Here is a 13,539-nt window from a genome sequence, read left to right as displayed (position 1 = left end):
GAGGGGGTGGGCCAATGGGGTGCACTGTGTCCCCGCGTCTCTTCTTTTTCGTCCTTCTCCTGAGCGACCCAGTCCTTTGTCCTGAAAGAGCCGCTTTCTCCGCTTGTCCTTCGGGGGCAGTTCGGCGAGTCTAGGGAAGGGGGTGGCCCAAGGAGACGTGACAAAAGTGGGCTAGAGAACGCGGCGCCAGGCTCTGAGATCTCTACGACCAGGTCCGCTGTAAGAGCCGGACCCAGGCAGCTTGCCTCCGGACTCTGAGCTGCCTGGGGCCCGCGGGTTCTTTGGAGACGTACCCGGTACAGTCCCTCGCCCTGCCTGGCCAACCTTGGCTAACGCGCTGGTTTTCTCCCCTCCCGCTCACTCCGCTCGGGCGGTCCGCAGAGCAGACATACGGAGAGGTGAACCAGCTGGGCGGCGTGTTCGTCAACGGCCGCCCCCTGCCCAACGCCATCCGCTTGCGCATCGTGGAGCTGGCGCAGCTGGGCATCCGACCCTGTGACATCAGCCGGCAGCTCCGCGTATCCCACGGCTGCGTGAGCAAGATTCTGGCGCGCTACAACGAGACCGGCTCCATCCTGCCTGGAGCCATCGGGGGCAGCAAACCCCGGGTCACCACCCCCAACGTGGTCAAACACATACGGGACTACAAACAGGGAGACCCTGGCATCTTCGCCTGGGAGATACGCGACCGGCTGCTGGCCGACGGCGTCTGCGACAAGTACAACGTGCCCTCGGTGAGCTCCATCAGCCGCATTCTGCGCAACAAGATTGGCAGCCTGGCGCAGCCCGGGCCGTACGAGGCGGGTAAGCAGCCGCCGCCGCAGCCAGCACTGCCCTACAATCACATCTACCAGTACCCCTACCCCAGCCCCGTGTCGCCCACCGGCGCCAAGATGGGCAGCCACCCCGGGGTCCCGGGCACCGCGGGCCACGTCAGCATCCCACGTTCATGGCCCTCAGCACACTCGGTCAGCAACATCCTGGGCATCCGGACGTTTATGGAGCAAACAGGTCAGTCGTGGCCACCTTCTGTGACCTTCCCTTTACGGGGCAAAAGAAGGGGTGGGCATGCCGGTAAGGGGCCACGCTCGCCCTCCTCTGAGGACTGGTGCTGGTACTGGAGGGGTCTAGGAACAGGCCCGGAGGGCTGGGGGTCCTGGGCCTTCTGTGAAAGTCCTCAGACATCTTGAACTTTTTATGACAAATGTGGAAAATATTTCCCAAATGGAAGAGCAATCGCGACCACAAATTCAGAGGCCTGAAATTGCACTTTTTCATTCTTGCAAAAATAGTATGCGAACCCCTATCACCTTACCCGAAGCCAAACAAACCGCTCGAGCGATTCTGTGACTCTTCCGTTGTCAGGATTCCTTATCATTTCCCAAGGGTTCTGTCACCCTCCCAGGCACAGTGGCTTTCTTGAGTAAAAGGGAAAGGGGGCTTGATGTTGGTTTTGTTGTGTGGCCTTGATTTCCAGCAGGTCCTGTGGCCTTGCAGGTCCAGAACTGCAATCAGGGCGGTGGTGACGGTGCCTGAACTACAGTCACCCTTGCAAGGATGTCCCTTTCTCATGCAATTAAAACACAACAAAGAGTTGCTGGTTGGGAGGAGAATCTGCGGGAAATTTGGGGCAGTTTTGGTGCCCTGCGGGGAAAGACTTGTTTGGGTCAGGAGGGTCTTCAGTCTCCTCACACTGTCCCCTGTCGCCAGCAGCTACCCTAGAAATGGGTACTCTTAGGCTGCAGGCTCAGGAGGAGCACAACAAGCAAAATGCCCGGCAGCCAGGGAAAGGGAGGGCTGCGAAAGGAAACTGCGTGCTCAGCCCGGCGGCCGCGGGCGGCCTCGAAGTCGTGCTCACGCTTTGTTTCTCCTGGCGGCTCTAACCCAGGCCCGGCCGCCCCGCGGGAGCCAAAGCCGCGCAAGGAAAGACTGTGGTAGCTGGTGGGAGGCGACCCCGCCAGGCCTTTGCCCGGGTTCTACGCTCACGCACCGGCGCAAGGGGCCGCTCTGTGCCGAGACGAGCTCGGGTTGTGGGGTTGGCACCCCCCTGGACAGAGGGAGCAAGAGGGTGTTTCCAGCAGTCCTGAGGGTAGAAGTCCTCCAGATGTTTGTTGAGATGTTGAGAAATTCATACACCTTTCCGGAGCTCGCTGTGCATATTAACTTACACCTCTCTAGACGCCGCATCTGGTCCGTGGACGGCCTCCTGGGCCCGGTGCTCCCAGTCCCTGCCCCAAGCACCCACTTCTCAAAAGAGACCTCCCGTTTTGCGGGAGGCGGGTTGGGAGGAGCGAGAAGCAGGCCAGGCCACCTTCTTTCCTTCGTCCTGCTCGGAGTGAAAGCGAAACCCTGCCCCACCGCTTCTCCACCTCGGATTACTCTCTGGGCGTTTGACCATCTCCAGGATTTTGGGGGACCCCTGGCCGCGCCCCGTAATACCAGCTGAGTGATCGTAGGCGCTTGTGTAAACGCTAGGCGGGAGGGCCGCACGTGTGCCCAGCCCGGACTCAGATGCGCCTTCTGTCTGTCCTGTGTCCCCCACAGGGGCCCTGGCCGGGAGCGACGGCGCCGCCTACTCCCCGAAGGTGGAAGACTGGGCCGGGGTGAACCGCACCGCCTTCCCCGCTGCGCCCGCGGTGAACGGCCTCGAGAAACCTGCCCTGGAGGCTGATATTAAATACACTCAGGTAACTGGGAGGCACACCAGGGGGGCCATGTTAACTAGGGGAGCAGAAGGGCGGGGGAGAAAGAAAGAAAACTGTCCCAGATAGATGGATCCTGGCCCGCCACCCGCCAGCGAACATGTTTGACGGGGACATTCCGTCCTTTCCTCAAACGCACAAGTCGGGGACGCTGGCTTTCCCAGGGATTGCTTTGCTTCTTGCCAAGATCCCTTTGCTAAAAAAGCTGGAACCCCGACAAATGACCAAGAACTTCCTTTCTAAATTCCAGTAGCATCTTCCACGACCGGCTCACCTTTTATTATTATAATAACAACAGGAGTGAACGTTCAGGAATCGCTTTGTTAGAGCCCTTGCTGGGGAAGGAGCCAGGCCTCGGGGTTACCTTCCCTCGCTGCAGAAAGGAAGGCGTGGGACTATCTGCCGCTGACTGACTGCCCTCTCCATCCTCCAGACGGCCTCTGGCCTCTCCGCGGTGGGCGGCTTCCTCCCGGCCTGCGCCTACCCGGCCTCCAACCAGCACGGCGTGTACAGCGCGCCGGGCGGCGGCTACCTCGCCCCCGGCCCGCCGTGGGCGCCCGCGCCGGGTTCCGGCCCCGCCGTGGCCGCCAGCGCAGGGTTCCCCGCTGGCGCCTCCCGGGGCCAGCGTCACCGTGCACGGCGGGGAGCTCTCTGCAGCCATGACCTTCAAGCATCCCAGCCGAGAAGGTGAGGGGTGCCAGCGGGGAAAGAGATCCTTGGAAGGTTTAGGAAAGGTGCAGGGAGATGGTGTGGGCACGGAAAAGGAACGGGGGGGGGGGGCGGGGGGGGGGGGGGCCGGGAGGAGAGAGAGAGAGAGAAGCGTGGGTGCTTGGCATACACTTCTTTTGGGTTGAACATGAAGCCCCTGTATCTTGAAGCAGATTGAATTCTGACGGGTGTCCCCGGAAAGGTATGCCGAGGTGGAGAGAGGCCCCAGGACGGCTCCCTGCTCCCTGCTCCCTATTTGAGAATTAAGCTGACAAATAGGACTCCTGGTTTTGGATCTGATTTTTACACCCTTAGCCAAATTGGTGAGTCTTTCTGAGACTCAATTTCTCCGCCCGTAGAAGGGTCTAGAAGGTCCCTCCAGATCCCTTTCTGTGGTCTGTGGAGCTTTGCTTTTCTGTGGCAGATGTGTCTTGGCCACTTGAACCCTACAGGTGGGGTTGGACTGGCCAGTGGCCCCTAACCTCCAACCCAGGATCCTTTCTGGTCACTGCCCATCTGTTTTCTTCCAGGTTACTTTTAATTTTATTAAAACAAAACAAAACACGGGACTTGGCCCCCTCTGGAGTTTTTTCTTAATAGTGTCAGTGGGAAAGGAGAGATCAGCCCTGCCTTGTGGGCCCAAGTGCAGGCTGTTTTCAGTTCTGTGTAGTTCAGTGTTCTTTGCTTGGGAACATGGCTGGGAGTCCGTCCTCCTTTGCATCTTCCTCCTTCTCCATGACCTTCTGGTCTTCCTCTTTCTTAAATCTACTCCCTGATAAGCTGACTAACCGATCAGAGGCCTTTAACTGATCTTCAGTTTAGTGAGGGGCAACTTCTCAAAGTCCTCTGGGTTCTAGTTTTCCCTGTAACTCAGGGAAAGCTCACTGGCCCTCATCCTCTATTTCCTCCATAGCCAAAAAGGCGAGGCTGGATTTGCTCCTTGCAAACCCACTTGTGTTTACGTTCTGATCTCCATAAATTTGCAACTTCAATTATCCTGGGAAAATGAGGACTCACCCAGGGGGTCCCAGTCCCAGCCTGGAAGGGGGCAGGGCACAAACCTTGGGACTGTAGGGACAGAGGGATGTTTCTGATTACAAAAAGACCTTTACCAGCTGCCCAGCCTCACACCTGCAGAGGGGAGGGGCCGGTGGTGCAGGTGGCTGCTGGTGTTGGGCAGGCCCGGACAGAAGAGACCTTCTCAGTGCTGTCCCTGCAGAAAGTGTCACTTCTGAGTAGGCTGGTGAGGCACGATGGCCAATCTATGGGGGGAGGGCCATGCAGAAGGTACGCATAACAGTGAAGGGGAAGAGGGGAAATATAATGTTTTTTCTTTGTCCACCTTTCCCAGAACAGCAACATCCCAGAATAGACTGATGCCCACCTACCTAATTATCCAAGTAAAGCAAATTTACAACAATGAGAATCGGAACTCTTTTAAGCTTTAAATGTAAATAGTAGGATACTATCACTTCATTTATAGGCAAATCCAAGTCAAGGAAAATTTTAAAATCAGTAATTAGAACTCCTTTAGGCTTCGCATTTCAGGACAGCTAAAGGATCCTAAGATGAGTACTTTGCTATTCCTCATCTTTGGCTTCCAATCTACCTGATTTCTGGACTGCTACAGTTATCTGTTGATATTAAAACAGAACGAAATTTACTTCCTTATACTCTATACACATGGCTTAATTAAGCAGGTTCATTTAAATGGGAAAAGTCTATCCATAAGCTTAAAGGGTTTTCCCTGAGTTGATCCTAAGAAGGGAGACTTCGAAAAAGAACCCACTATCTCCGGAGGACAGTCATTTTCCAGTAGAATCACTTTGTCCTGAAGGCATTTCAAGCTCTCCATGAGAAACAGACTGTGAAGATAACAACCCACAGATTAAACAAGCAGTTCGGGATTCTAAACTAGCTCTAGTTAATTCAGGGATGGGTGATGTCAATGTTTAGATTCATCAGTAATGGATTTTTTAAATTTCTTTTTCTTTTTCTTTTCCTTTTTCCTTTCCTTTCCTTTCCTTTCTTCTCGTCTCCTTTCTTTCTCTCTTTCTCTTTCTTCTTTCTCGCTCTTTCTTTCTTTCTTTCTTTCTTTCTTTCTTTCTTTCTTTCTTTCTTTCTTTCGAAGATACTTTCCTCTTCAGAAACACAGAGCCATTGCATGGTTATTCACGGCCCACTTACCATTGTATCCACTTCCTATTATGATACTTCCTTATACTCTATACACATGGCTTAATTAAGCAGGTTCATTTAAATGGGAAAAGTCTATCCATAAGCTTAAAGGGTTTTCCCTGAGTTGATCCTAAGAAGGGAGACTTCGAAAAAGAACCCACTATCTCCGGAGGACAGTCATTTTCCAGTAGAATCACTTTGTCCTGAAGGCATTTCAAGCTCTCCATGAGAAACAGACTGTGAAGATAACAACCCACAGATTAAACAAGCAGTTCGGGATTCTAAACTAGCTCTAGTTAATTCAGGGATGGGTGATGTCAATGTTTAGATTCATCAGTAATGGATTTTTTAAATTTCTTTTTCTTTTTCTTTTCCTTTTTCCTTTCCTTTCCTTTCCTTTCTTCTCGTCTCCTTTCTTTCTCTCTTTCTCTTTCTTCTTTCTCGCTCTTTCTTTCTTTCTTTCTTTCTTTCTTTCTTTCTTTCTTTCTTTCTTTCTTTCTTTCTTTCTTTCTTTCGAAGATACTTTCCTCTTCAGAAACACAGAGCCATTGCATGGTTATTCACGGCCCACTTACCATTGTATCCACTTCCTATTATGAAATAGCTGCCCTGCCCGGTTTCAAAATCCACAGCCATAATTAGCTACTTAGTTACCAAATCATTTAATTTTGTGATCTCCCAGTTCTTTACAGGTTAAGGGAAAGGTTCAGGGAGTAGCTCAGGACATCTTTAGGGATGCTTTCAAGCAGGCCCTCAGGAGCTTGTGTTTGAACAGCATCCTACAAATCATAAGTTACTAACTTGCCGTTTTCACAGCATGAGAATTACATGCGTCCTTGGGCTAGAGAGTTTTTACTTCTTGTCAGCTGACTTCAAATACCCTCCTCCCCCCCCCATATTGGATTTTGAGAAGACAAAAGAAACTGCCTTTTATTTTCTAATCATTTCTTTAGAAATTAATATGTGCACAGAAACCTATCCTTTTACACAACTTACTGTCACCAGATGTACAATTCATAGAAATAGTGGGAATAACAATTACTGAATTTTTCTGTAAGAAAAAAATTCTTTACTGATGCCGTGACTGCTCAGTAAAAAGCACACACACAAAGCACACATAACACTACACATCAAAGTGCCCTCCAGACTAGGTGCAAATGAACATCCTAATGGTTACCCTGAGGGAAACCTAATCAAATGTCCAATTACACATCCCAACATGTTAATTTTGTCTTGCTAAAAGGTAATGAGTCTGGGTTCTCTGTTATGTAGGCAAGAATGTGTGGTTACATTTTCCTCCTCTTTAATCCTTGCGAAATGAGAGGAAAATAGACAAGTTCCACTTCATCTTCATGTCATATGGGGAGAATCTGGACCTCCATCCCAATATTTATTCCTAGCCAGGACAAGGCTCTCCCTGTCCTCCCCCTGGTGACAGACCCCATCAGACATTCCCTGAAATTTACAACTTGTTTTCAGAAACCATCAGAACCTCGGGTTTTGAATTGTCTGCAAGTGGGGTTTTGGAAAGACTAAAGCTATGGCAATCAAATCAATATGCTATTGCATGCACACAGAGAAAACGTGTTGTTTTAATTTGCTAAAGAAAACTCAGCTTCGTTCCAGTTATCGCTGCTAAGGGATGAATGCTGGGAGGGTCCTAAAAGAGAACTTTATCAACGGGCATTACAGTGCTGGTGTTCTGTGCCCAGGCACCCCTCTGCTAACCCTAGCTTTGTTTGACCCAGTTCTTGGGATCCCCTTCCCAGACCCATGCCTTCCCTGATGGCAGTCCCAGGACACCCTAAGACCACAGTCCCAGTGTTTTAAAACACCTGTCTTCATTCTTGGCCCTTTAGATGAACCGAGCCCACCTATCTCAGCTGAGACCTTTGGGCTTCCTAAAAATACCTATGCAGGTTGCCTGGGATCAAATGGAAGAGGATGGAAGGGAGGAAAGACTGGCATGGACAGAGGTAGAGACACAGGATTTCTCCCTGTAAAATGGGGTGAAATCCATTTCCAGGCTCCATGGTGTTTATTTTTCACAAATTCATTTTCTCGCTTGTCTCTAAGGTAACCGGCCCATGGCTGAGAAAGCTCCACCTCCTCAGATGTTTTATAAACAGGCCCTCACCTTGGACTGTGCTCACAGGGTGCAAAGCAAAGGTCTGCACGCTTTGTTGTCTCAGTAGCCGCAACTGTTTGGGGAAGAGAGCAGACAGGCCAGGAAGGTCCAAGGGGTCACTCTGTCCTGGAAAGATGTTTAGACCCCTTCAAAACCTCTACAAAGCCAGATGTTTAGTGTGTGTGTGTGTGTGTGTGTGTGTGTGCGCGCGTGCGCATGTGTTCATTGCTCAGAGGTGTTTGAGTCCGCAGCAAGTTACCTGGATTGGAAAAGGGTTATTGCCCCAGAAAAAAATATCCACGGTTCGACTTAATACTAACGCTCCTAGCTCCCCTTTGAAGGAGGACTTGTTGGATTAGAAAAGAAAACTGAAAACCGGCCCCGTTAGGTATAAACAAGCTTGTGCCTCCAGGTGCAGGAGGGGCTGAGCCGCCGGGCTGAGCCAGGTAGACATGGCTGCGCAACCCTGGCGTCACTGTCTGGCTTTCAGTAGCAAAACTTGGGTCCCTTCCCAAACCCCGAAATAATAGAGCAACGCTGCTGCCACCTAATCTCGAGGCGGGTGGGCCCGGTCATGCTGTGCGCTCTGGGGTGAGCGCATAGGGATCCAGACCTCGCGGGCACAACGAAGCCTGCCGCTTCCTGCAAGCGGCACCGCCTCCTAAGTCAGAGGAATCCAGGACGCTCTGGGGGAAACCTTCGGGGGCCCGTGTCCCCCACGATATCCCCCTGCCCACCACGACTGCCCCGGCCCCGGTGTCGCGCAGCTCTAGCGCCGGTGCGGGCCGATAGGTTTGGGGTGGGGGGCCGGATTCGGAGGAACGCCAAGCAGATCGCCGCCCACTCTCCCTGTGCGGAAGTGTCCCTCAGGTCGGTCAACCTCCCTGCCCTCCGTGCCACCATCTCTTTACCGGGTGGTGAAAGGGTTACGGGGCAAAGCGGATCGAACAGGTCAGCGGTCTAGGAGTGTTGGCAAAATGACCTTAGGGATTTTTTTGAAAGACCCAGGGGCTAAGGCCCTCCTAAAGGGACGAGGGGAGGGTGGGCACCCAGGGCGCATGGGGTTCTTGGAGAACTCAGTCTCTGCTTCTTCGCTCCGAATCCGCAAGGGTGCGGCGCGCAAAGCCGGCGTTCATCCCCGATCCCCGCGCTGCAGCCGCGCTCCACCCGCGCGCCCTGGGCCCCCGGGTCGCCCTCCGCGGCGCTAGACAGTGACCCCACGCCCCTGTGCTTCCTCCCACAGTGGCGGACCGGAAGCCGCCCAGCCCCGGAGGCAAGGCCTCGGATGCCCTCAGTAGCTTGCACGGACTGCCCATCCCCGCCTCGACCTCCTAGGGGCAGCTCTTCCCAGAGCCGAGCCCAGCCCAGCGCAGCCCAGCCCAGCCCAGCCCAGCCCAGCCGGGAGGAAACGACGCACCCTCGCGCAGACGGGGCGCCTGGCTCAGCCCTGCAACCCCGGCGAGTGGCGTGGGCAGGACCCGAGGACACGCGGAGAGGACTCTGGAGCCGCCGCCTGGGCCACGCCTGGTCAGCCCCCGGCCTTGGCCTGCCCTGGCGTGGCGGCCACCCTTCCTTTATCGACAGGGTTTTAGGCTTTTCTGAACTTCGATTTTAGGCTGTCGCACCCTCATCAGGATCTTTGTCCCGACGTGGCCTCAGAGTTCCTTTTCCACCCATCTCTTGTCCGTGTCCTTCCATTCCTCCTCTCTCCCCTTCCACGTGGTCCGTGTTCCTCCCTGCCGCCTGCCTTCCCTCCTAACCTAGACTTCCTCGCTCCTGCCTCGGCCCTCTCCACCGGTCCCTGTCTCAGAGCCTTTCCAGCCTCCTTCTCTTTCTCAGTTCGCTGTGCTCCTTTCCCTGTCCTTCCTCTTTCTGGCCTTTCCTGGTCTATCCTCTGAGTTAAGCTCCAGACCATCGGTGACAGGTGACAGTCTCTTCTCTGTCTCCCCCTTCCTCCACTCTACAGCTCCAATCACTCTGAGCCCCCAGCTCTCATTTGCAAGGACGAGGCTCTGTCCTAGGGAGCGCAGTCAGCCCCCTCCACAGCCACAGTGTGTTTGTGGTATTGATCTGAGCCAGGCTTCCAGCATGGCCACCTACCCTGTGCGCGTTGTCCATTACCGGGAAGTCTGTTTCCCCAATACCCAGGGGGCTGGGCTTCTCTTTGCTTCTGAAATGACCCACCCCAGAGGAGACTGGGCTGGGAGTAGGGACTCTGAGGCCCTGGGTGTCCTGGAAGTGGTGGTGCCCTCCCCAACTCTGGCCTATCCTTTCTGTTGGTCTGGGGTCAGCCCCTGCATTCATTTAAATCACAAACTACTTCTTGGCACATATGGGAAGCCCTGGGTTTGAAAAACCCTAAAAGGGTCCTATGAAGCCAGAAGCCGGAGTTGGTAATGGCTTCCAAGTTCAGGTACCCTGGCGGTGGGACCTCGGACATAATGCAAACGTGTAGTCATAAAAATGTCAAGGGTGGGAGCCCCGCATGCTCTGTTCACTGAGGCGGCTTCTGAATAAAGGAAAGTGTCTGAACCTGCCTGCTGTGGGTGAGCGTCTGTGAGTGCCGCTGGCAGTGCACTGACACTGAAGCTACTCCGGGGCTGTTTCCAGAAGAATGCTATCAGAGGTCATTTTTTTTGGCGGGGGGTGTTACTCCTGGCTGCAGTGGCAGCCCAGGCCAGGCAGGGAGTGGAAGAGAAAGCAGAACAGGAGGGGCATGTCCCTGTAGGCTGGGTACCCCTGATTCCCCTGGCAGCTCCCTGCTCTTCCACCCATGCAGGAATGGCCTTGATTATTAGGGTCCCAGGAAACCCCAGGGCACTGAAGTGGGGAGAAAATATGCAGAAGGTGTTCTGAAATGAGGTTAATTCTTAATAGAATAAAGCGAGCACAAGGCAGGCCACGCCATGCAGGCCCTTTCCGGGACATTTCTACCATCGGAAAGATGAAGAAAATGATCGCAGGCCACCAGAAAGTGTAGGTTTTCAACTACGAAGAATTGCCTGGACGATTGTTTTCTTTTTCCTCCCTGTGCTTGGCTTTCTGAAACTCATGGAAGAGATGTGTGAGTTGAGGTTTGGTTTGGAGGTGGAGCTGTTTGCTGGTGTCCTCTCTGGGTGCACCCCGGCAGGAACCGCTGTGAAGCTGTTCTCATTGCATCTCTTTGTCCTGAAACTGTTGATGGTGTCAGTTATGAAAGAGTTCCTGCTTTTCTTCATACTGAGACTTCATTTTTTATCCTCAGGTTTCCAAAAGCTTTTATCTTAAAAAAGCCCTATGTTTATAGACAGGAATACTGAGGGCTAGTGATTTGGTTTATAGTCTCCATACCATATAGCATGCTTACAAATACAGGGCTTGCGTTTGGAAACTGGGTGACACCATCTCTTCGGAGAGCCAGGGGTGGGACTTGAACTTTGGGATTGAGGTCTCAGCCTTCCATTGTATCCTGCAGAGAAACCGGTCATCGTGATAACAGGGATAAAGTAGGGAAAAGAAGCCTGTTCCCAAGTTTCCTTCCTCTCAGCCTGTCTCCAGGTGCTCAGAAGAGCTTTGGCAAGCTCAGTCATGACATTGTGGTTGGGATTTTCATGCACCCATCCTGGCTCGCTTAGGACAGGAACAAGCACCTTACTCCTTCCTGAAGAAATAAGATGAATCTACGTAACACTTTACTTTTGAGCTGTAACCATCCCCTTTTCCCTGCCACTTCTCATTTCTGTGTTTGGTCTGCTTAGGGCTAGGGGAAGAATTGGGGACCACAACCCAGGAGGTTACAAGGTGTCTGCATTTTATTTATTTATTTAAAAAAATTTTAAAGGTTTTTGCCATAGGGCGAGTGTGCTTGCCAGAGAGAGACTCAAAGAGACAGAGAGAGAAAGTGAGAAATCACCCCACAGGAGGAGTGGCCACGCTGCAATCTCTTCTCCTCAATTTTCCTCTTGGGACTTTGGGCATGTGTGCACACATGACTTGGCATGTTTTTCAAGCTGCTGGGTCCAAGACTAGAACTGTGGTCCGCTATGTGGAAATCTAGCGTCTTAACTACCGTGCCACCTGCTGGCCCCAGTTCCTGCAGAGGGAACTGTTTTCCAGATCTGCCCCATGAGTGTTTTGGAGTCCCATGGCTCTGGGGTGGGTCTTTCCAGGCAGCTCTCAGTCATAGTGTCAGTAGGTTTTGGCATTTCATGTCACAGACAGAGGGACACACCTCTGTTGAAGTTGAAAGCCTTGAAGAGTCTCAGCAAATTTGGCTTAAATCCCTGCTCTACTGTGTGCGACAGAACACTGCGACCTCTCTGAGCCTGCACATTCCTGTCTGTGAAATGCATCCTTCAGTGAAGTAAGACTCACAGTGGCCTGGCCTGAGAGAAGACAGGCGTAGCCCCACCTCTCTGGAGATGCATTTAACTGTGAGCAGAGGTTAGGGAGTCATTTCTAAGGCTGATGGGGGCCCTAGTATTTAAAGTCCTTTCAAAAGTTTCCATTGGACTATTGCATTTTTGTTCTCTGTGCATGTGGCTCTGTGGAGGTACTGGGGAGTTGTAATAAAATAACAGTACCATGTTGAGTAGAATAACTTGAGCAAGGATCCTTCCCTGAAGGCAGCTGGTCTTTGCACTAGCACCTACCTTTTATTTTTCCATTTAAGAATAAAGTTGTGTTTTTTAAAGTATAGAGATGTACTCCCCCCAAAGGAAACAAAGAGAGACATACATGCACTCGCACAACTCTCTGCTTTTTTGAAAGAATGCTAATAATGTGCACCACTGAAAGAACTCAAGCAGGACAGAAACATTGAAGTGAAAAGTGAAAGCTTCTCCCTGCCTTCGTCTTTGTTCTCGGAGGGACAGGCCAGTTATTCTGTGAATTCTTCCAGGAGAAGGCAGTGCGTGAGAGAGTGGCTTTGTTACGTGCTGTGCGGGCGTGCACACCAGAGATGGACATAGTCTGGAGAGTTGGCCTTCGTGGGTCTCAGCTCCACCGTGCTCACTTCGTTCTCTTGAATGGGTGCACATCAGCAAGAGTTCATTAAAAATGGCCTGTCTGGGGACCAAAAGTTGGTATAATGGCTATGTTGCTGGACTCCCAGGTAGTCGACTACAGTTCAAGTCCCGGACCTGGTGGCTTAAACTCACGCCGGGTGTGTGTGCATGCGTGCCCAAGATCCCAAGAGGAGAATGGAGGAGAAGGGACTGCAGCATGGCCATCCTCTTTGGGGGGGTGATTTCTTGCTTTCTGTCTCTCTGTCTCTCTCTGTCTTTCTGGTGAACACAATACCCTATAACAAAAACCTCTCCCCCCCCAAAAAAAATGGCCTGTCTGTAAAGAGGGCCAGCTTCATGCTTTTTCTGAAGAAGGACCGGGTTTGCCATGTACTGGAGGAAGTGCTTGAGGGGATGATTGCAACTTCCCTGGGAGAGGTGGCTGCTTTTTGGGCAAGGAGGAAGGAACACAAACCAAAGGCAAAGATTGAGGGACAAGAGACATGGATCTCGAAGATCTCCTGGTTCGCCCTACAGACCGCAGCACAGAGCTAGAAAGACAGCTTGCTTTTCCTTCGAAGAGAGTCTGTCTCCCTGAGCCAGGAAGGAGAGACAGAAGCAGAGGGCGGAGAAGAAGCTTGCTCGAAGAGATAGCTGATACAAATCAAATGTAAATATCCAAGAGTGATTTGTTCTCTCTCTCTCACAGTCACTGAAATCCACATGGAATGAACCTTCTGGTGGGTGAACCTCACTCACTGACAACTGTGTTTTCCCCCCAAGTGCTTATGTCTTGACTCCTGTGCAGACTGGGGTTTATTTCATTGAACTGTGGTCT

At 52.2% G+C, this 13,539-nt stretch overlaps 1 protein-coding gene across 1 annotated transcript in view; it reads left to right on the top strand.

Moving 5' to 3' along the window:
• PAX1 (paired box 1) overlaps positions 1-9,051 on the top strand; it is a 9,217-nt gene extending 166 nt beyond the window's left edge. The window contains exons 2-6 of the mRNA XM_006163662.1: positions 213-1,011; positions 2,545-2,687; positions 3,136-3,245; positions 3,277-3,389; positions 8,960-9,051. Of these exons, the coding sequence (XP_006163724.1) occupies positions 213-1,011; positions 2,545-2,687; positions 3,136-3,245; positions 3,277-3,389; positions 8,960-9,051 (1,257 nt within the window). The remainder of the gene's footprint in view (positions 1-212; positions 1,012-2,544; positions 2,688-3,135; positions 3,246-3,276; positions 3,390-8,959) is intronic.
• Positions 9,052-13,539: the final 4,488 nt, after the last annotated feature.

Source organism: Tupaia chinensis, unplaced genomic scaffold (assembly GCF_000334495.1).
Source record: "Tupaia chinensis unplaced genomic scaffold, TupChi_1.0 Scaffold142716_1, whole genome shotgun sequence".
Lineage (NCBI taxonomy): Eukaryota > Metazoa > Chordata > Mammalia > Scandentia > Tupaiidae > Tupaia > Tupaia belangeri.
This window is presented reverse-complemented; position numbering and strand designations above follow the sequence as displayed.